Raw genomic sequence first — 24,784 nt, forward strand, 5'->3', positions numbered from 1 at the left:
TGGCTGATCAAAAGGAGGACGCAGCACTGCGCACATAATTTCAAGCACAATCAGATCTTTACAAAGAAACAGTGTCTTGTTCCGAATTTTTGCAAGTACATTGCTAACCAGTGGAGTTTTAATTTACGAGTAACAGAATCTATCTACTTTTTCTATCTCATGCTTAGAATAAGCACTTCTGGTACAGTCTATTCACCTAACTGATTGTCTTCAACCTTCTGTTAAACCAATGAGATGCAGCCAAAATCTCTGTCACACCACTGTTGTATTTTTTAAAAGATTTCCTTTTTCTGCTGCTTTCAGCTCTCATTTCAGATTGATGCTGTTCTCCTCCTTACTATTTATCCTCCAGTCCTCATGAGTTCTTTGACTCTGCTCATTAGCAGTTCTTCTCCACATCACATTCATCCAGATCTAAATCATTACTCCTGCACCACCACCACTACCACCAATGCTGGGATATTTCTGGACAAGCGCTTTTCCCCTCCTTAAATATGTTCCTGCATTTTCTTATTGTGCGCCCCATGTCAAATAAATCGTTTTACTTTCCTTCGCTTGAGTCATTGCTGATTTAAATTTCAATTCACGGTCCAAGGGTTAGGACTTCATATAAGCAAAGACCTTAAATGAAAGTTTATACAAAACTCTCGGTTAGTGTTCTAACTTTACCTTGAAGCAGGGACACGGGATAAAGGCACAAGTAATTTTCTGTCTAAATTTACAAGTGTTTCAGCCTTTTGCATCAGAGACTCCTCTGTCACTGCATTCTGCTCTGATTCATCCAAACATGAGAGAGGTTAGTGGACACATAAAGGATGTACAGGCTTGTTTGGCTCTGGATGAGGCAATAGGCCAGAGTAGTCAGGACTATCAAAAGTGGGGGGGGTGCTGCCTCAGAGAGCTGGGTTTTGAAAATGGGCTTGGTGGTGCTCAGTGGGATTTCTGCATCATCTGACAGCTGAACAAAGTTCCTTTGGCAGACAGAGCCCAGTCACAAGCCACTGTTTGATGTAGTCTCTGAATCCAAAAACAGAGCCAGAACACAATTGCATAAAGAAACAGACTAAGTAGTGAAGCTAAAACAAGTAATTGAATAAAATACCGCATATGGAAAAGCCACAGACACCAACTCGCTGAAGGTGGGTGAAAAACTGGCTGTGTCAGGTTGTTGTAAATTTGTGCGCATGTGGTGGAGGGTGAAGAATGTTGATCTTGTTTCAGTGTAAAAGCAAGAAGTGTGTGACTGCACTGTGTTGTGACATGGGAAAACTGTGTTATTTTCTCTCTCTCTTTCTCAACTGGGAACGTGTTGCTTTGGACATGGCTGGAAGCAATTTAGAACCATATTAATTCTCACTCTGTCAGAGCAACAAATACACAAATACACACAGATGCATTTCAACAAAAAAATACACCTGCTCAACTGCTTGGTGAAGCAGTGCATCTCTCTCTCTCTCTCTCTCTCATAGGCTGAGGACTAGGGAGTGTCAGAACCGCTGTCCAGGATGACACAAGGAACATCCACGAGTACATCAGGAAGATGGCCACAACTGACCATTGTTTAGTGAATACCTCAGGAAAGAGAAACCCAAGAAAGAAGAGGAGCAAGAGGAGGAACCATCAAGAAAGGACAGGTCCCTGAATGGTATGTACCACTGGCACATAGAGGACGTGGCTGACATCCAGAAATCCTACCAGTGGCTGGACAAAGCTGGACTGACAGACAGCACAGATGCACTAATCATGAAAGCACAGGAACAAGCTCTGAGCACAAGATCCATAGAGGCTGGGGTCCATCACCCCAGGCAAGACCCCAGGTGCAGGCTGTGTAAAGATGCCCCTGAGACAATTTAGCATTACAGCAGAGTGCAAGATGCTAGTAGGCAGGGCTTACATGGAACGCCATAACCAAGTGGCCGGCAGAGTGTACAGGAACATCTGTGCCGAGTATAACCTGGAAGTCCCGAGGTCAAAATGAGAGACACCCCCAAGGGTGGTCAAGAATGACCGAGCTAAGATCCTGTGGGACTTCCATACAGAGATGGACAAATGGTGGTGGCTAACCAACCGGGCATAGTGGTGGTGGACAAGTAGAGGAAGACGGCCGTAGTGATAAACGTAGCGATACTGAATGACAGCAATATCAGGAAGAAGGAGCACAAGAAGCTGGAGAAATATCAAGGGCTCAGAGAAGAACTAGAGAAGATGTGTAGGGTGAAGGCAACAGTGGTCCCAGTGGTAATCAGAGCACTTGATGCAGTGACCCCCAAGCTAGGCGAGTGGCTCCAGCAGATCTGGGAACAACAACCGAGATGAGAACTTGAGGGTCCCAGAGGCTTAGGTACCACTACTTATATAGATAGATAGATATGTACATCGGATGTGTTATGATCATCTGACAGCTGAAAATGATATGATCTGATGTGTTTTAGATCAGATCATTGCCCTCTGCATAACCCAAGTGCTTCAGGTCATGAGCTGATGGCTGGACATTTTCCTTCAGAATTTTCTCGTAGTGAGCAGAATTCATGGTTCCATCAACTACAGCAAGTCATCCAATTCCTGAAGCAAAGCAGTCCCAGACCACCACACTACCTGCTCTACTGTTGGTATAATGTACTTTTTATGAAATACTGTGTTAATTTTACAGATTCAATGAGATGCTAACCTTCCAAAAAGTACAACTTGCATCTCATCAGTCCACAAACGATTTCACCAAAAGTCTTGGTGACCATCAAGATGTTTTTTGCTAAATGAGTAAAGACGTGTTGTGTTCTTTTTGTTCAGCAGTAGTTTTCACCTAGAGACTCTGCTATTGATGCCAGTTTTGCTTCAGTTGTTGTTCTGGGGTCTTTTGTGACTTCCTGGATGAATCACCAATGCACACTTGGAGTAATTTTGGTAGACAGGCCTCACCTGGGAAAGTTCACCACAGTTCCAAGTTTTCTCCATTTGTTAATAATGGCTCTCACCATAGTTTGCTGGAGCCTCAAAGCCTTAGAAATGACTTTATAACCCTTTCCAGACTGATAGATATCAGTGACTTTGTTTGTCAGTTGTTTCTTTAGATCGAGGCATGATGTGTTACTTTTTGAGATCTTCTCAAACTCAGTTACTGACGCAAAGTAACAGCAGCATATTTTCTCTCTTCAAATGTGCCTTACAAAAATGCACTGCATTTCTTTGTTGTTCTTTAGTTTATACATCTTTGTCTGTGCTTACTCTGACAACCAAGTGCATTTGATTTTTTATCATCTATCTGACTGTTGTGTATAACTCTTTAGTTTATGAGTGCATTCTGACTTAGTGACTTTTTTATTTGTTTGCTTTGTGACACTTTAGTTTTACATAAAAGGATGTTAAAGTTCAGTGAACTTACCTTGTATGTACATATACAAATTTATACTCTTTAGACTTTAGGGAAGAAACATGCTAGTCAATCCAGTTAGTTCAGTTCTTCACATAATTGTATTTCACTGAGGACAGAGTTAAGAGTCATGCCATCTAAAAGGGAAGAACTGCCAGTGCCACATAGAGGTTTCATCTCTGATATAGCTACCCACCTGGAATACTTCATCAATATCCTGTGTTTACAGAAAAAACAGGTATATACAACACAATCAAAATGAGAATTTCAAAGTTCTATGTTTGCACTCTTTCAAAGTTCAACATGTTCTGCATGTTCAGCATGTTTAAAAGTTCAACATGTTGAAAAGCCTAGATAAGTCACAAGAGTGTGGGGTGAAACTACAAGCAAATCATCAAACCCTGAATTAAAACTCTAGTTACTAAAGCAAAAAGCATCTGCAGAGAAGAGAAGTCCACTGAAATTAAAAAGAGTCTGGCTCAGGGAATTATGAAAGTCTCTGTGGTTTACAAAAAAAATCCAGCGCTTAAACTAAAGTGCCCGTGTGGTTCAAAACATGCCAGATACTGAAACAACAACGAACTTTGGACAGTTCAACGACATGCAATATAGAAAATGCAACCATTAAGGCCAATCATTGGCAATATCTTCTATCCAGCCAACAATAACAAGCTTGGCTGTTTCAAGCAACAACAAAAACTATATTAGAGAAAGAGCAAGCTGTCTCAGACTTGAAAGTTACATGCTTTTATATAAACGGGGTTGGCAACATGGAATTAAAGAGTTTAATATGTAATGGCAGGCTTGTGTTCTTAATGCCTTCAGCTATTGTTCCTCCATCACATTATATGGATAAATACAAAGGGTTTTCTAAGTTCATCCATTCTGCTGAGTAAATCGTCTCTCCATACATCCAACCAAACAATCAGCCCTAAAGCTAAAAAACACGGACAAGTCATGCTAATAATTCAGAATATTTACACAAATAAACTTTGCATCATACAAAAGCATACTTCAAGGAGCTATAACCCAGTGTGACACCCACGGTCCTCTTGTCACATGCCCGACTGAACATGATGATGCTCCCCTTTTTGTTTACCCAAGCTGCAGTTAGTACAAGCTCCTTTAAAATCATTGTTTGAACAAAGCGGATCTTTTCTTGATACTGTGGCGTAAACTCAGACTGCACAAGCCTTCACGAGGCTACTGTCATTACTGGTTAAAATGTGAAGGAAACAGTACATTTCCTCTATTCCTCAGATCATTACTGTGGATATTAAAATATTAAGGAAGACACACAACAAATACGAAAATTTAAATGAATAAACTCCATGTCCGCTAGTGACCCTTTCAAATTGAGACAACCTCCATCTGCTGGAAGTCCCGGTCCATTGTGGACGTGAAATCATGTCTTGCTGTTTCCACTCTGTGGTATAAGTGTTTCCGCCGACCCCTATCTCAATGCTTTCCGAGATGCCCATCAACATTATCGCTGCGGCAGGCCAATTAGTTATCATCTGCCTTGTTTTCTTGGACTCAAACAGTGGGACGTCATCTGATTCAATAAATGATTTTAATAATGGGCCTGCAATCACAGATGCTTCTAATTTTGAGACATATTTGAGCCCTCAAATCAAGTTCAGTCTGCTGACGATACACCATAACTGATAACCACTTGGTTATTAAAAACTATCTATGACTTACAAAATAAATGATGATATTATGTATATATTATTACTATATATTATATTATATTATGTATGAGCATCTCTGATAGCTAGAAAGTTTAATTCTTGCATAACAACTTTTTTTTTAATAATTTTTCTTATTGACAACGTGAAAAACACTCATGACATAAGATTAAAAAAATCGTCAACCAGGTAAAAAAAGGTACAAAGACACACATCAAGACAGAGTCTTTGTTAAAGCATGCCATCACTGTCCTCTGGTATGACTGCTAACTGCACGTTAAGGAAAAAAGTGGGAAAATCCACACTTCAAAGAGTTTTCCACATATCTGCGTGATCCTCGGTCCACAGTTCGCTTTTACGTCTGACACTAAGTGAATAATTATCACACAGAGTCCTGAGATATGGCTGCAAATGTGATTTGTGACGGCACTGCGATCTTAAATGTTGACCATCAAATTTTAATCAGTTCATCCTCAAGTCTAAGTGAAGCATTTGCTCCAGTTGTAATGAAATTCCATCCTGGAAATTGTAGGATATCACATTTATGACAATGGAGTGAGGTGAAGTCAAAGTGACCTTGATCTTTACACTATAAGATCTAATCTTGATTACTAACCTAATTTAAACTAATTCAGTCTCTTAACTCCAAGCATAAGCACAAATTATCTGCTGCAAATTATATTTGCTGTTGAAAACTCACGCCTGATGTTTAAAACACACCAGGCTCATGAGAATGTGACAGAGATGTACATATAATAATACAACACAGTGGTGAGAAAAACTGAAGAATTTAAAAAAATAAAAGGGATTAAAAAATGTAAAGGCTTATGATGTGTAAATGACATTTTTTTGTTTTTAAATGTAAAAAATGCAGGGGAAAGAAATCCACATTTGTGTTCCACTTTGCTTCATGTCACCCCTCAAACATCCACCAGATGTCCTCAGTCTGACTTCCTGGTTATGGCCACATGACAATCACACCCACCTCACCTGCGCTCAATTAACCAATCAATGCTTGCACCTGCCTCTTGGCTCTGCTCATCACTTGCAACAATGAAATGCAGAGATAAATGCTAGCAGAAACATTGCAAAGAAAAAGATCTATTGATCGACTGCTCTACAGAATTATTTAGCAAATCGCAGTTATTTCCAGAAGATGGTAGTAATGCAATTCCTCAGTTGCCAGAGGCTGTAAAACTTTAAAGAAGAAAATAAGTTGTGCTTTGTCACATTTTCATTTTTACCCATGTCATTCTGGCTTCTGCTTTTTCCACACTTGTTGCTAATGTACATTTGTTTCTGTTTTCCATCTATCCTACATTTTGAAACGATCCTCTCAATTGTTTCTGTCTATACTTTGAATTAGGCAATAAATTCGAGAAACTTGTGGAAACTGCTAGTCTGGCTAGGAATGCTGAGGTCGTGCGCCAATGTAAACCCTTTCCCATCCTTTCTCGTCTCGCTCTCACACTGTATACTTGGCTCTATATCCTCAGCCTGGATTGTCAAGCGGGCATAATTAAAAATTAAAAAACACTCTTTATCTTTTTGTTCAGACTCATTTTTGTTCATCTTAAATTCATTGTTTTCTGAATAAGTGAACAAGAAAGTTCCGTTAGCCAATGTGCAATTAACTCTGAAAAGGAAGGAGGTGAGTCAGAAGTTTAAAACTTGGCTCGTGTGAAGCCTATAAGACACAGTCACAGCTCGTTGTCTTTGAACTTTTAGGGCAGAACAATGACACGGCTAGAAGCAATTCCAGAGAAGCGCAAAGGAAGACAAGTGAGCCTTCAGAGGGAATATTTATGTTAGCTTAATGCTAAGATTATCTGGGAAACAATTGCATCTGCATTCAGAATGGACACACACAGCAATAACTGTCAGCGACTAAGAATTTCTGGTGGTTTGAGCACATGAAGAATGCCATAATCATCTTGACTCACAGGCCAACCTTTGTTGCTGACAAGCAAGCAACAAGTATACCATATATACACGTATGCTCCTGTGGCATCTATGACATAATGAAGGACATACATGGTGACTAGTGCGTTTAAGTCTCATTGAAATTATTTAGAAATTCTTTGAAGAAATTATATATCTTTTCTTTCCCTCCCTCTCCATCTATATAGTACAGATATATAAGCAAACATCTGTTTAAGAAAAGAAATAATATAAGATCCCATTTTCATCATTGCAAGCCTGAAATCAGACAACGTCAAGAGGCCGATTTCATTGCAGTCAGTGAGGGAGGGAAGGAGTGTTTGTATGTGTGAGAGAGAGAGAGAGAGCGAGAGAGAGAGAAAGAGAGAGAGAGAGAGAGCGCTAGAGATATGGGGGGTGGAGGGGGTTCATTAAAGCCCCTGGTTTAAGCCCAGCCCATTCTGGATATGTAAATGTCTGAGGCACAGAGAAAAACACAGCAAGAAAAAAGCAGTGAGGGAAGATGTGAGAGTGAAGAGGAGGAGGGGAGCAGCATGAACAAGTGAGTGAGCGATCAAGGGAAAGAGAGCAAGAGAGTGAGGGAAAGGGAGCGAGCACTCTGAATTGTGAGTGGCTTACGACACTCAGTGAACAGAAGGTGCTTCTGCATGCGCTGTCAGTGTACTGGTCTGCTGCAAGGGATTGCGCGCTCCTTTGCTTCCCACATTTACCGCCCCTGCCTGCCTACCAGCACCAGCCTTCAGCAGCATCTTCCAGCTGGCTGAGAAGACACCCAGAGAGCAAGGGAGTAAACGAAACCTGCGAGCCACGGGGGATGCGAGCGGCTACCGAACCAATATGAGCCACTCAGATGACGAGGAATACTGTTACACAAGAAAACAGTGAACAGGGTTCATCTCTTTAGATCCTGTTTTGTTTTTTTTTCTCTTGCGTCCGTCACTGAAATCATGATTAAGTGCTTGAATGGATTTAAACCTTACAAGTCAGTGATTTCTTCAAGCGATGGACGATAACACATTTTGACAGATCTTTTGAAACTTAAGCGTGAGGGAAAGGAGGAAAGAGCAAGACAGATTATTTAAAAAGAAAAAGAAAGATTCTTGCTTATTTTTTGTCTTTCTCTGGTTGTCTCTTCTTCCCTCTGATCGTTGCAGCAGAGGACTGCGGAGGAGCAGGAGAGACAGAGCTCATGCATGCAGACAGGGGTACTTGCACTTCCTACCATCTCGCTGAAAGCTACTTGGATTCCTTCTCTTTCTGGCTCTTTCACTTGAAGAGAACTAAGACATTGTAAGCCTGCCAAGGATCTGGTGTCCACTGAAAAGAGAGAAGGGAGGGGGGGAGAATTTGTACCACAGTGGGGTCTTTTTTAGATTCGCACATAATTAGTGTTGGGGCACAAAGCGAGATGCTGAATGGAGATTGTCAGCTTTTGAATAGGGGTGAGTAGGAATTTTTTCGAATAAGATTGATCAGTGAGGACAGTTTGATTTTCCATCCCCTCTACTCTCCACCCACTGCTTGATATATAACGTAAGGAAAGAGACTTTATTTTTTTTGGCATTTTTTGGGACTTGATAACAAAAATACTATCACTGTCTTCAGCTGACATACATAGAATGAGACAGCTTATTGAACGAGATAGATATGATGTGATAAATATGATCTGATACGGGCAAAACCGATATCCAGAGTGGTTCAATGGACATTTTCTCCCTGACATCCCTGGATATTTATGCTAATGGATTTCCTTCTAATTGGACTGTACTTAAAGTGGCCACTGAAGAAGCCCCCTGGGTTGATACTGTGTTCATTGGGCATTTTTCTAAGAACAGTTCCCTTGGTAGAGGGGGTTTGTCCAAGGTTGTGCCGCTGCGACAGCAAGCTGCTGTACTGCGAGGGGCTCAACCTCACAGACATTCCCCGCAATCTGAGCAGTGCCATGGGCCTGTCCATGAGAGAGAACAACTTAACGGAGCTGCGTGAAGGCCAACTGGCTGGTCTGTCACAGCTCACCTGGCTCTATTTAGATCACAACAGCATTGACATTGTAGAGGAAGGTGCATTTGACAAGCTGAGACGAGTCAAGGAGTTAGACCTGAGCAACAACCGGATTGAGAGTCTGCCAAATGGCACCTTTAGGCCCCTCCCAAACCTCCGTATCTTGGACCTCTCATACAACAGGCTGCAGGCACTAGAGCCTGACCTGTTCCACGGCCTTAGAAAGCTCACCAATTTGCATTTGCGCTACAATGCTCTCAAATTTGTGCCAGTGCGGATTTTTCAGGACTGCAGGAGCATGCAGTTTCTGGACTTGGGATACAACCAACTGCAGAGCCTGGCACGAAACTCCTTCGCTGGCCTCTTTAAGTTGACTGAGTTGCATCTTGAGCACAATGAGCTAGTTAAAGTCAACCTAGCCCACTTCCCACGCCTCATCTCTTTACGCACTCTGTACATGCACAACAATCGTGCCACTATTGTTGTAAACACACTAGACTGGACATGGCACTTTTTAGAGAAGATTGACCTGTCAGCAAACGAAATTGAGTACATCGAGCCACATGTTTTTGAGAGTACACCAAACCTCAAGGTACTGATGCTAGACTCTAATCGCTTGACCTCTGTGGACCAGCGCATTCTGGATTCGTGGTCATCTCTGGACAGCATTACCCTGGCAGGGAATGACTGGGAGTGCAGCCGCAATGTGTGTGCCTTGGCCTCTTGGCTGAGTGCCTTCCGAGGCCAGCATGACAATTCCCTGCTGTGTTCAAGCCCTGACACAGCACAGGGTGAGGATGTGTTGGATGCCGTCTATGCTTTTCAGCTATGTGAGGATCCCCCAGTAGAGGTGACCACAGCAGGCCTGTACGCCTCCACGAGGGATCTGGGCCCCATTACTCCCAACCCCTATGAGGGCGAGGGTAGTGAAGTGGTCACAAATTCTTTCACTGTCACAGTGGGCCATGATGACCTAGAGAGCACCATGCAGATCCACAAGGTGGTAACAGGCACCATGGCACTCATCTTCTCCTTTCTCATCATAGTGCTCATGCTATACGTGGCATGGAAGTGCTTTCCAGCTGGAATAAGGCAACTGAGGCAGTGCTTCAGCAGTCAGCGCCGTAAGCAGAAGCAAAAGCAAAGCATGCAGCAGATGGCTGCAATTTCTACACCAGAGTACTATGTTGACTATAAACCTAACCATATTGAGGGAGCTTTGGTAATCATCAATGAATATGGCTCTTGCACTTGCCAACAACAAGCTTCTCGGGAATGTGAAGTGTGACCCTGCTTTTTGAGTAAGTCTTTACCTGTGATTATCTGGATATACAGTAAATTCCTTTTTGGATACACCGGGGAGGGGGACAGAAGGAATTATTCAATCTTCTGGACGCTTTTTTTTACAAAGCATTTCACTGTGATGTGGAAGAAGTGTGCTTCATGTGGCTGACTATTTTGTGGTGGATTTACTGCTACTGCTATCTGCTGCTGATCTGAAGTCACATAATGGTCATGGGACTCTTGGACCTGTTGGTGTTCTATCGAAAAAGAGAGAGGAATACAGCACTGAGGCTTTTCTCTCGAGGATGGATATTTGAGCTTTAATGTGTCTTTCTATTTCAGGACATTTAATTATTGTTTAAAAATAAACTGGGGACACAGGAGAGGAAAAAAAGAAACCATTTGTATTATGGTACACACAATATTTGAGCATTTAAAATATTAAAAACACGTTTAAGTTTAATTAAAAATGTAAAAATAAAACTGTAAAATATGTTAAAGAAGAAGACGTGCAAGTGTGGACAAAAAAAAAGATAATCTATTTCTTTTGTAAACTACAAAAAAGTGTTTAAATAAATGAATTGCTATTCACAGAAACTCATTTGTATATGAGAAGCCTGTCAGAGAGGATGAATGACGACAGACGCAGTCTTTGCGCTCGTGGACTGTAGAGCCATGACTCTGCAGTGCATCAAACAGCCCCCCCCCCCTAAAAAAATAAGATGAAAAACAAAAAAAAGAAAAGGGGAAGAGGGATATCTGCATCTCATCTCCAGTGTAAAACCCACCATCTGAGTTTTAGACCTCTTCTCGGATTGAATCACATTTTATTTTGCATTCATTGTGTTGACTTTCTATCAGTGTAGTTTCTTTCCCACTGCCTGTCTGTGAATAGATTAAAAACAATCTATTTCATCCTTTATCAGTAATCATATTTTCATTTAGTAATATCACAATATTTGTGCTCCATCCAAGTGAAGAAAGCAGAGTATAAAAGAGCTAAAGCTATGCCTCTCGTTGCTTCTCACCTTTTGGCTGTCGCAGAGGAGCGCTGCCTCCTCTTACTGAATCAAGCACACCAAAGCCAACAATCATTCAGACCATCCATAGTAAAATCAAAAATACTGTTCAAATAATATCCAAACCACCGAAGGAATTATTCACCAGCTTCAAGAAGATTTGCACATATTGGTCACTTTGTTTTGTTTTTTTTGTTTTTTTCATGTGATGTAAAATGTGTGTTGAATACAAGGCCATTTCCAGGTGCGTGTATATATCCTTCTCCCTTTGGTGTTTATTGTGTAAATTAGCGCACTGACAGATGTTGTGTTTCCTGGGTCCTTTGACATGAACAGTATGTTATGTGAGAGAGAGATGGAGGATCACAACGACTGCAGAAAGAGGGAACAGACTGCTCTCTAGTGTGCATATTCTCATACCGTGGCAGCATTATACCAATTGTGCACCATGTTCTGAAAAATTTCACAACGGGGGCAACATCAATATACTGATTTTACAGCAGCTTTTTCTGAGAAAAAAAAAAAGAAGAAGAAGACGAAAAGATCAATTTGCATTATTTTTTGTGTTATTTTGCGATAAATAAGATAATGTTTACAACTTGTAAGTCATCAGGAATAAAAATGTTTTAAGAACTCACTGACAATCATTACACAATAAGTTTACATTTTTTAAATCTTTAATTCGGTAACATTGTGAGATGGTGTTTGGCTGTTCTTTGTTTTTAATCATTTGCAATAAGTGGTACAAAATGAGATGCTTTGGTGTATTTTAAATTGTTACAACTTGTTGAGGTTGATAAAGGCCTGGGAGTAAACCCAGCCTAAGAAGAAGTATAGAGGATTTAAGGTCCCTTAAGCAATAAAGTGTCTGGAAAAAAAGGGGAGGGGGGAGGGGATTTTTGCAGAGAGTAAGGATTAAATTTAATTGAAGTGTGCCACTATTTACTGGGTCTAAATGAAATATTTTGAAGGGAAATTTTGAGTGGCTAAAAAAAGAAAATTTGAAACTATATTGTTATATTGAAACATTTCCTCGATCTATTTAATTGTGTTAATTCTTACAATCTCGAGATTCCCAAAATGCTAGCCAGACTGACAGTGAGCCACAGAATATGTAATACCGAAGCTCCTTCGTTTCCTCCCACAGCTCATAGGATTTCTCCCAGGCCCAAAGAAATCCCATCACATAGAAATCATTCTAATTATTATGAAGGACAAGGTGGGAATTCAGTGATTTTTTTTCTAAAATGAATGAAATGTCCCATTCTATACATAATGCAAGCAGCAGTAAACATACATAAACATAAACTTGTATAACTTGGTCATTAATCAGTTTTCAAATTAGACCCTTTTTGTTCTTTTCAGATATATCAGTCCCAAAATTAGTAGTTTAAATCTAAAAATTATCTCAATAAACACTGTTTGAATCATTAACATCAAACCAGCGTCTGAGGAAATGTCTCGCAGTGGGTGAAAAATAATAATGTAGTCTGAGCACTTGGCAACAGTGAAATGGTGTGGTCATAATGAAATGCAACGGCCACAGCGTACTTCAGTGTTCAACTTAAACCCCAGAGGGTCTCTCCAGCTGTCAGTGAAAGGAAAACAAATACCTGTACTTGTTACCAGAGGCCTCAGGCTACAATTAAAGTTTTTATGTGAGTATTCTGAGAGATGAATACAATGATATAAATACAAATTATGTTTTTATTTTTGACTATTGATAGCCTGGCATGGAATTTCAGCAGAGCACTGGATTTATTTCACTTTTATGTAGTTGATCCAGTAAAAGAAAAAACAAAAGTGTAGCCAAGACGCTTGAAGTTCAAGCCTTGGGAACAACTTAGTAATCTTGCAGTTCAGTCTGAAAACGTGTTTTAGGGACTGATAATGGCTTAAAGTTGCCATGTGAAATTTACGATCTGGTTCTTTTTTATTGTAGCAAGCGCACCCAGATTCAAAACTCGCTACAGCTGGAAATCATGACCTGTCAAATGACATGAATGCAAATGACTATGTAAGGACATCTTGATAGGGACAGAAATTTATTTTATCCTCTTCATCTTCATACCCTGTCCAGAATTTCCCTTACCTTCAGGTACTTCACAGCCCCTTAAAAAGGCAACTGCAGGGTAAATTGAGGTTGTGAAGCTTCATTTATATAAATATTGGATGATGCCTGGCATAGAGACCAGTACTAGCACCACTATTGATTTCATTTAACTACTTTTTTTAAACAAGCAACCGGGGCAAATGGTGATGGAGAATGGATATGATTATTTCTAAACCTTTGAGTCCTCAGGACTGAAGTTTAACGACTTTAGACTTCATTTTTATTCCTACTCACCTTTACCTTAATCCTCTCCCTACCTCTCTCTGTTGTGTCTGTAAGACATCAATTCATCTAACTGACAAGAGATCAAATCTCTGCTTGACCCAAGCCTGAGGTGATAATTCTCTGAAGGGAGATATGTGCTCTCAGACAGCATCCATTATGAGTGCCTTGATTGATGATGCTCGGTAAGAATCAATACAGATGAGTGGTAACCAAAATGATCACAGTGATAACAAATGTATTCATCTCGTCCTCACATTTTGAGGCGTAAACTGATGGTTAGAGATGATATGTTTTATTTACATGGAAATCCCTAACTGCAATAATCCATAATCAGATCACTGTTCAGTCAGAGGAAAAGTGTGAGATTGTTCTTTTGCTTAAGAGCAGCCGGGGAGGAGAGCATAAGATTGCAGAGCTGCTGCTGCTGCTGTTTGGCAGCTAGAGGATATATGTCAGCTGCCTGTCCAGATCACAAGCTAATAGGTCTGAAGCTATTGTCTTGTAGCTCGTGTGTGCAAATTCAAGCATATGCTGCCTGCATAACAGACTTGGAAACCATTTGGGTGTCTAGGGATATGTTGTAGACCAACAACACGACTAGTGCTTGGACGGAAAGCCACAAAGGAATGAAGAGCAAAGGTCAAAACAATGAAAAAGGAAATTCTGACATGGTTTGCAAAAAGTGGGACACTAGGTGCATAAGGCCAGGGTAAGAACTAAAGGTCAAATACTAACAATACAGAGACACGGTGGACTCAAATTGTACACATTCTAGCCAGACTATACAGCGAGCACTCAGAAACATGCTTCAGGATTATTAAAAGGGCAGCCCGATTAAGAAAACCGCATTGGTATCACAAAAACCGACAGCTTAATAACACATACCAATATGGCGTTTGCATAATGATGTCAGAGTTTCAGCACATAGGGCCTGTGCAATGGTGTGAGTGTCAGTAACTAAACACTCCTACCATGTTAGGAAGACCACAGAGGGCCATAGAGACACGAGTACATTCTAAAATAAATAAATGAATAAATTAACCTAGGTTCCTGTGAGGGGTATTGATCGGGCAGCATTCTGCCATCTCACTGGGACTGGGACTGTGCTGCATAATAAATGCTAAACACCCCCTCATAACTGGATGCAGAGCTAAATCATGGGTGGCAGCATGTACTGCAGTGGGCTGTAAGGAGCTGCTGATGACTAATGACAATGTGTGGGTGGCTTTGCACTGATTCTTTTATAACAGGTGGGTTATCAGGATCAATATTCTAATAATCATCAACATTATCTTAGAATCCAAATCCTCTGACACGCCATTTTCTCTCTCATTGTACATCCCCTTCTCTCCCTCCTTTTTAATCCCAATGCCGCCTGTGACTGGTGTAAGTGCGATTCTACAGCACTAAATTCACTGATAGCCGCTATCAAAACCCCAGTGTTTATATAACCTGCGTGTACAAGCTGGGGATTAATTGAAAGAGGACAGTAAAAGGGGAATTTAACACACACACAGACATACACACAAATTATACAGAGAGATTTCTCTGACAAATAATACATTTAGATGCAAAAGTAAAGGAAGCTTATAATTTAATTCCAGACCTTTTCTTATGAATGTGGCGCAAACTGTCAAAATAATAACTTTGCTAAAACAGACACGGGTCCAATAGGGCACAATAATTACATTCATTACTCAGGCTAACTCTCCAGGCAGCCTATAGCTCTCTCTGCCCACTGCTTCATTTACATGCACCACACTGTAGCAACACTGAATTAATAATAATGACTGAGGAGTCATTATTCTTACCTACGTATGGAAGAGCTGTGGTGCTCTGAAGGTAAAACTAGTTAGAGAATGGGGGCAAGGTTGACAGGTGAATATTCATTAATCTGACTCGGAGTGTGGGAGAGGCTTAGTATTATTATCATTATCATTATTATTATTATTAATATTATTATTAGTGCATTGTTTTGAAGTTACCTTACATGCCATGGTATGGCTGGATTAGCCTATGCTAATGTTTTGTCTTGCATTTAACTTAAAACATCAGGGTCAGTCAGTGTGATAATACATGGCAACAGCTGGGCCTGCATCTGGGGCTCTATGTAACCTGCATGATGGCAGATGTGGGTCAGTGCCTAATATTCAGAGTATTACGGTGGCTGAACGACAAAGCTTTATCCAGGACTGAAAGCAGGATTTCCTGTTCTTTTATCATAGTTATTTATACCTTTACAGAGAGATAGTGCAGCTGATGAGATATTAAACAAATCCAATATAGGATATAATGCTCACACCTCACGTTGTCTATCATGCATTGTCTGGTACGCAATTTTAAACAAAATGATTTTCCTCTGATGTTAGTGGATATGGGCATTGTCCTATTAAATTAGATGTTTGGAGATATATCTAACACTTATCTAAAGCATCTAAAGAAGCAGAAATTAATAACAAAGCATAGTCTGATTCAGTGTAAAAAGAAAAAAAAAAGAAAATCTGCAGATGAAATCATACTTAAGGGATACATTTGAAGGTTATAGCAACAAATACCTTCTATTACAAATAGTTGCCATAGAGGACATATTTGTTGCATCACTTGCCAGTGCGACCGTGAAATCAGTAACAATGGAAGTATGAGACGGAAACACAGAGTGTCTAAATAGTGCAGCGAGCTAGTTTTTCTGTAACGCACTAGTCATGAATTTGTTATATACTTGTCAAAATTTCACAATTCCAAAGCTGAAAGTTATAAAAACAAAAATAAAAAAGCAAACAGATGGGAAGTTTTGGTTTTTTTTAAGCTTTTTTCCTGACTGAGGAGGATCTGAAACATCTTTGGAGAGACTGATTATAAATTCAACAACTAACAGAAAATGTTTGTGTTTGAATATGTATCGCCTTTACAAAGGATATGTATGTAATGTTTAGTGTACAGTAGTGTACCAATATTGTGCACAGACAAGACAGCACAAAGCAAACACTTCTTCCACCAGTATGTGGTATTCCGAAAGTGCTGCTTTGGGGATATATTATTAAAGGAGACCTGTAGTTTTACTTAAATGTTTAAAACACCGTCTACTAGCACACCTTCAATATTTTTTGCCACTTATTCCTTCACTTTCAGCAGCCTGAATCCAGGAAATTGTGGTGAAGCTTTTAAGGCCAGTGTATTTCAGCTTTGTTAAAGCTAACAGCAAAAAAAACTGGAAAGTCTAAATTAGAAATAAAATGAAGGGACAATGTCAATAAGGAACAAAGCCTGTCTTTATACTGTATCACACATAACTACCATAGAAAGCCACACTTGTGCTAACTCGAAACTTGTAGCTTAGTTGAAACTGTGTGTAATTATTAGGAGACAAGGTTATTCTTGAAGCCTTCTATTGATTCAAAATGTCATTTTTCTTTGCTATTTGGTCTTTATTTCCTGAAGGCCTTTGAGAGCTTTCGTGATCTCGGCAAGAGGACAGTACACATTTCAAAAACAAAGGGGAACACCAAACCCTGGAATAAAACAAACTTTCATGCCTTGAGGTGTCTCCTATTAGTGGCTCCTAATCTGGAGCCCCAGATTCAAACTTTATGTATCTAAAGGAATGAAAACTGCTTCAATCTTCACTTGTTGTTACTTATAACTACAAAATGTCAATTTGATGTTTTCTTTTTGTTTTTAAGATTATACAAACGTCATCATTTAGTAATTTTGCCAAGGGGATCAAGAATGTATGTGTCTAAACAAGTGAAACAAACAAAAACAATAAATTGCTCTTTTTTAATGACTGCTAAATTGGAGTTGTAACCTTTAAATTTAAATAGCTAGAGAAAAAATTTGAATATTAAAAAAGGCACAGGTCTGAATTAGATTCAAGCCACAGCGTCTGTTACGCTCCTCGAATACAGAACGGTATTCTGTTTATCTGAACTTAAATTTAAAGTCTCAAAATGTGCAGATTGTCTTAAATGTAAATGTCACCCTGGCTGTCATTTAAAAAGGTTCCTGGCCTTTTCAACAGCTACAAATGAAGCTGCCTGGGTAAATGTTTAAATTCATCATGTTAGATGTGGGCGGAATCAGATATCGAAAGAATTCAAACGAGAAAACATTAGCATTAGTTAAATTCATAATGGGAACTGACTTTAAAGCAAGGCCCTTTTTTGTTTTCTTAATTTATAACCACATACTTTTTGTTCTCCCCTCTCCAAGCAGTATATCATTAGCTCAGCATATTCACTCTTTACGCTAAATGAATAATCACAATAATTACGTCTTTCATAATTTATAGGCACATCACGAAAAATAAAAGTAAATCCCTAACAAAACTTTGATCAGGTTTTTCAGAGGCATGGTAAGCCCATAAGAGCTTCCTTTTGAATATAAAGTTAACACGGGTTAGGGGAAGTAAAAATAGACAGCATTTATCATTTCCCATTTATCTGATCTGTGTCAGGATGAATAAATGCTTTTCTCCCACTCCCTTTGCTCCCTCTCTTTTCCCTATCTTTGAGGGCAGATTGGCATCTCTCCAGTAGCCAATGAGATTGGCTGCATAAATGGAATTGCCCCATTCTCCAAGTGTCAGCTGAGAAAAAGGGAATGTGCTCACTGTTTACAAAACCATTGTACTAAAAATGCATCCCCAGTACTTAAGATGCAATTTTGGTAAACATTCTCAGTGTGACACTCGATGCATACAAGCGAGACCCAGCCCAGAGGCGTCGGCAGAAATACAAGAGATGGACTTACCTGTCATATTAAATGCAGGGCAGAAGACAAGTGGATCCAAAAAGGAAGCCATGAAAGAGAGAGAAAGAGACAGAGAGAACAACGTTAAAATATTTACGTCTGCATTGCAAACTCTGAAAGGGTCAGATGCAACATCCTTACACAGTCAAAGGTAAAAATGCATTCAGCACACTGAAGCTTCTTTCGAGACAGTCACCATAAGAGTGCAACACTCGGTAGTGGGATCAGACAGCCTATGGCAGAGTGAAACAGCATGTTTGCATTACTGCAGTACCACAGTTAAACTGATGGTGCGTTTAATGTCTAACTTGTGAAAACCATTGTACCTGACAGCAAGAAAAGGAGGAACAGAAAGACGAGCTTTTATTGGACTTTGCTGACTATCGACTACGATGGCCAGCAGCGACGCTGGGATCACATTCTGCCAACCAAGCAGCGCCCCACTACAAATCTGTGCATGTTTCTGTGCAGCCTAACTGCTTTACAAACCGATGTCTGGGCTTGATCACAAAAGTGCCGCTTGTTAGCACTGTTACCTGCCACTAGAAGTATGTTTGAAGGGTTTTTTTTAATGATTAGCATGACACATATGGCACATCCTTGAGAAACAACCTCTCTTAGGTGCCTCAGTGTGTTCAGGTGTTTCCAGGAGGTATATTTATATTGTTGTATGGCCAGAAAGGAAGCATGCCTGCCTAAAAAACTTGAATATAACTTCTTTAATTTCATTTTTTTAATCCTACAGATTTTTAAATGTTTAAATCTAGTTATTTTATATTATTACATTTGATATATATAGTGTCAAATAACAGCAAAAATCATATCAGGGCACTTTACTTGATAATGTCACAACACAACAATACTACAGAAAAGTTATGGTTGGGGAGGGGCTGACTGAACCTGTAATAGTTGATATGGTTGATAAATATATACAAATAAAAAAACAGTATTAATATTATTTGCTCTTTTACAAGAAACGATGATGCAATGTGACATCAACCCCCTCCGTCACTTAAAAAAGCATTGCAGCTGAACACCTCTACCACTGCTCCAACTTTGCACAGTAAAAAGAAAAACAAACAAACAAACAAACGTGAGGCTGCTAGGAGTGAAATGAGCTTACGAATATCTATGCGACGTATATCTTTAAATAAAGTGTGACACTGAAAACTGTTTCTGAATTACCAGTCATGAGATATTCTTGGAGTCTGCCCACAGTGTCAATCATCTTTGAATGTGTAAACTACACCGTGATGTAGCGCGCTAGTTTAATACACAGGCAATACAGTTCTAAGAATACAAACGTGTGACAGGCCATGTTTTTATTTAAAGTGGGGTTTTTTCATACAGTGTATAAATATATAAATTCTGTGATCTATGCTCATCTCAATCATTTAATTTCAAACACACTGTACAAAAGATAGAAGTGTTGCATTTACTGTACCCAGGATTTTCGATTCTTGTTTAAAACTTACATTTGGGTGTTATGTTTTTTCAAGAGCTAAAAATGACTACAAGCCTGCATTTATCAGGTTGTTTGCCTTTGTTGGTAAAATTCTTAGGGAATCCAAGAAATTTCATTTATGAATTTACATCTAATAATTTTGTCACTTAGAGGACATTTTAAGAATGAATAAAGTGAAAAATACAGCGATTATCAGTCTACCTATGCTGGAAAGCATTGCAGTTGTTACTCTGGCACTTCAGTTGTTTTTTAGAGGAAAGCAATCTGTTTGAAAAGTGGATCAAAGAACTTTTGTAAAGCTCTTTAATCAACTTTTGAACAACTTGTGTTTACGATCAGAACGCTGCAGCTAATGTTTAGTGACAAATTTATTAGTTTTCGTTACGGCATTCCAAATTCCATCTGACTCTAGTTTCGACAGCAAGCATGTTAAAGAAAACTGAAAATAATTCACACTGCATCATTAAACAGGAAGTAGGTATGAGTCAAACAGAAAAGTGCTTTTTTTGTTGTTTTAACATGAGAAAGCCCAGATGGCCAGACGAACTGTGGGAGTGTGGAGAAAGAGAGGAAATAGGTGCTGAAAACACAGAGAAACAGACAAAAAAACACAGTCTATTAACAAAGACAACAGGTAAAAGGAAACTGTGTTGAAAAGAAAGGCAAATAAAACATACTGCAGTTTTGCCAATAATTATGAGGAACCAGTTAGGATGCACATTTAGGTCTATGATTATAGTTCCCCTGTAGACAAAAAACAGTGGAGGATAAAGTGTTTTAAAATACAATAAGAAAAGTTGTTGCTTAACAATATCTGCTCTTATACTGTTTGAATATTTATAATGAATCTGAATACATTCCCTCCAAGTCAATTAGCTCCACGGTGGTGTGTTTTATGAATTTACAAGCAAAAGATCACCAGTTCAATCCCAGGAGAAGATAAATCCCTGTGGGCCCGGATCAGGAAGGGCATCTGGCATAAAAAATTAAAAATGGCAAACTCAAATATGTGGAGCTACCTGCTGTGGTGATCCCGTGTAGAAGTGTAAGATGTTGTTTGCATCAATATTCCTCCCCCAGCGACTCTACAACAACAACTTTAAATTACCCAGAGAAGTTTGCTTTCGTTGTGTTATGTCCAGCACCTCATGCCACCTGTAATGTTGTTGTTTGTGTACAAAATGTGTGATTTTCAGTAGGTGAGACTTCATGGATTGGCTTAAGGTCATAGTTTAAAACCTATTCCCTCGTTGTATGGCAAACACAGGGGCTTTGGGACGTCTTTTACACAGATCTGCCTCATCTTTTAATGATTCTAACTAATCATAAACCATTAAGTGTCAGCTTCAACAGTATTAATTCAATCAGACTCATCATCAAAATGGTTGCTCCGAGTCCCCGCTGCACGGCTTAGCGATGGTGTGCTGAGAATGAAACGACACATTAAAATGGGCTGGAGCATGCAATCCCCCAAAAAGGCATTTGCTGCGCTCCGCATGCACCAAGGACATGCTACAGTAAGGTCAGGATCACACATTGGCAGAATACTGAATAAGGCAGCCTTCTGGGCTGGGATTCCTGAATCCGGCTCATCGTCCCCTGCCCTATGGTAAAATGTCTGATCGCTCTAGATACGCTGTCCCCCCGGGCACTTCTGAAAACTTCAGACAGGCAACAAAAAGAGTGAAGCACAAGTTACACACGGTGTATGTGTGCTACAGGTAAAAACAAAATCACCTGCACAATAATCAAAAACCTGATGGCAGATGTTTCACGTGGTTCCACATTAAGCATAGTCATGAGAAATACTACACAGTTAAATATCCTTTACAGTGAAACATTAGATGCTCTGATCTTCTTTTATTATAAAGCTGCAGATGAAGGCCCTTGAAGCGTCTTGACTTTGTTGCTAGGCAACCTCAAAGTCAGCTGCTGTCCACTACTTTGCCGTTTAGTTAAAGTTGTTGCAACTGAAGTGGGGGAAAGAAGTCACGACGCTACAAATCAGACGCTATTATACTCTTCCCATTTAAACCACTGGCAGCGCTGCAGAAGGAAACAGAAAAAAACCCCTCCTCTGTACTAATTTGTTTAGGATGCAGAGAACGCGCTTTGGTGACACAGAAGATTATCTCAGTACACCCTGGAAAACTTGTCAACTTGGGGTGCTCAAGGGCATTTCTAGAAAACAGTCAGTGAGATGAGGGATAAAAGTGAGATGCCCTAGGAGCATAAGAGGCATATTAAATCCTTCAGATCCAGTGAAAACAAATACAAAAGGAAAGAATCGCTGCCAAAAAGACGTCCGGTGTGATCGTCCGCTCTGCTCATAGCAGAGAGCAGAAAGCCTCTAATTAAAGCTTTATACTAATAAACACGCTCGGTCCTCACTTTAGTTGCTATTCAAATTTGGAATCTCTCCAGTAAACACAAACTACATTTACTCGACCGCATTTGTTGGGATCATAAATTTTAAAAGGTAAACCGGCGTCAGGGTGGATGGCATGTTATTCTTCTCAGCCGGTCAAACGAGAGGAGAGAATGCATTTCCCACTTCTCGCTATTTTGTGAAATTTTACATGCACCTACCCTTCAGGCGAGTGTTGTATCCTTCTTCACTGAAAACATTTGGGACTAGTGTGTGGGAGTGGGAATGAGAGTTGTTGTTTTAAAGCTGGCACTAATGAAACCCATGGGCCTGAGATGACAATGGGAGGATGTTTGATGAGAAAGTATTTGGTCCGGTCTGTACTCTGTGTGTGGTGTTGCCTGCGCGTCCATATGTGCACAAAGGAGCGAGCGCGAGTAAATAAAAATAAATAAATAACAACAACAATGAAATAGAGTTTTGTGGCAAAATCTGTTTAAACCACCCATATGGCTTATCGTTCTTTTTTTTTTGGTCCCATGCCTGCAAATAAAAATGAATATATTGAAATTGTTTTTTTTAAAACTGAAAAAGAGCCTTCAAGCAGACATCTAACAACAGCTAAGCAGAACAAACCTAATGCATAAACTCTGAAAAAGAAATACTGTATATTCACAGCATATTCAGGGGAAATTCCAGAAATGTTAGCAATTTATTCAAAGATGAACCATGGAAAAGTCCTTTCAGGGACGGCACTTGCGTAACATTAAAATGGGTAATATAAAATTCCACTAGAGCTAAAAATGTCATGAGTTATGCTTTAATGTTGAGTCCAAATGTGCAAACCGATATGCAAAGTTGAACCCAACCAGAAAATAACCGGGTAAAAGAAAACATTGCTGTGGCTGAATTTTCAGCTGATGCAGATGCAATAAAGAGAACAGAAATTAATGTACAAATTTCCTTTGGAATTGTTTAAGCAAGTATTTCAGCTATTTAGTATAATTTTAGCACACACACACATAGAAAACAAACAACAAAAATGCATGTTTTATATTCAAATTCATCTGTGGCAACAAAAACCGTACGACCATAAACAGCCGTATCAAATACTGGCATTATTCCCAACTGTATAACTCATTATCTTGTGACCTTATTCTACATGATATTTTTAGCCTCTCAAAATCATTTGATTTCCTTAAATGTATATGTCAAGCAGCTAAAGCTTAGCTCTCTAAAGGTTAAAGTACACAGCCTGGAAACACCAAATAACCCCCTTTTAAGCAGCAATTTTCTTAAATCCCAGCTTTCCTGGTACAAGGACACTTTTGCAGCTCTTAGGTATTTATAAAGGGAAGAGACTGGATGTTCCACACTATACTGTGCATCTTGCATGCTGATGTCTGAAAGGGGGTGCACCCACTGCACCAAAATTTAAGATTTTTTTTTCCCCACGTTGGGGTACAGGTATAAAACTGCAGAATCTGTTGTAACCCCTCAATATATCTTTCTCACAAAGAAACCAATGGAGATATTCTGCCGTGTTACTCATGTCCTCCTATAAGTGTGTCTGTTTATGCATTTTCACTTATGTCGCTTAATTTGATGCCTTTTGTCAGTGCTAATGAAATGTTTTCATCCTACCGACTTAATCAGATCCTTACTTTTAAATGTCTTATAAAACAGACGTGTTATTCAGTAAGATGTTTATAGTATATTTCACCTTGTTACTGTTGCTGCTTCATTAAAACTGCAGATATGGCAGTGTGAGGAAAGAGATGGATTAGCAAGTAAAGTAATTTGTTATCACATTACAATTTGTAAGCACATAAAAATAGACATAACTCTTTAAATAACATATCACTGAATCAAACATTCAATCATTTTTTCTTGTAAACAAGAAGGCAATGAAAACAAATAGATTGTGAAATAGTTTAATTGTAACCTTGACATCTGATGAAAGGAACAGCAGAGACTGAAAGCGGGTTAAAGGTTTGGAGAACACAGTGTGAACAATGCCAAAATCCAATGCAACCAGATGGTCCCTGGGACAAGCATCGCCTAGAGCAAGCTACCTCCCCCATCACAATTTACTGTATATTGAAGCATGGGCCTACATCCACATACTCCATGCTTTAAATATTTTTTTAAGAATGACAGTAAGATACCACAGTCTGTTTTGCAAAACTGATTATGCTGATTTATCTCAATATGTTGCAAAAGGTAAAAAAAAAAAAAATGAATATACTTCAGAGCAACAGATACCGTGCCATTCTTCTATTATTTCTCTCTTAGATGAAAGGGATGCACATTGAGCTGCTCTTTTAGATAAAATCTTGTTGCTTTAATTGTTTTTTTCTCCTCTATTTTTTTTGAACATTTATGCATCCACTCAGTCTCCATCTCTGAAAAAGCCTCTTTGCAGCACCTTTTAGAGTGAAAGGTGAGGATGCTGAGAAAGGAAAAGACATATCTAACTATCCTGAACAAATGGTTTTTATTTCCTTGGACGAAGCAAAGCACAAAGTAATCAGTGAGCAACCTCTCTTGCCCCTCTTTCA

The 24,784-nt window shown here is 39.4% G+C and overlaps 2 protein-coding genes across 4 annotated transcripts in view; one reads left to right on the forward strand and one right to left on the reverse strand.

Annotated features, from left to right (window-relative positions):
* ctnna2 (catenin (cadherin-associated protein), alpha 2) overlaps nucleotides 1-24,784 on the reverse strand; it is a 304,920-nt gene that overhangs the window by 113,675 nt on the left and 166,461 nt on the right. The window lies entirely within an intron of this gene.
* On the forward strand, nucleotides 7,471-11,936 carry lrrtm1 (leucine rich repeat transmembrane neuronal 1). The gene has a single exon (XM_005458735.4). The coding sequence runs from the start codon at nucleotides 8,735-8,737 to the stop codon at nucleotides 10,286-10,288; it is 1,554 nt and encodes a 517-aa protein (XP_005458792.1). The 5' UTR covers nucleotides 7,471-8,734; the 3' UTR covers nucleotides 10,289-11,936.

Source organism: Oreochromis niloticus, linkage group LG6 (genome assembly GCF_001858045.2).
Source record: "Oreochromis niloticus isolate F11D_XX linkage group LG6, O_niloticus_UMD_NMBU, whole genome shotgun sequence".
In the NCBI taxonomy this organism is placed as follows: domain Eukaryota; kingdom Metazoa; phylum Chordata; class Actinopteri; order Cichliformes; family Cichlidae; genus Oreochromis; species Oreochromis niloticus.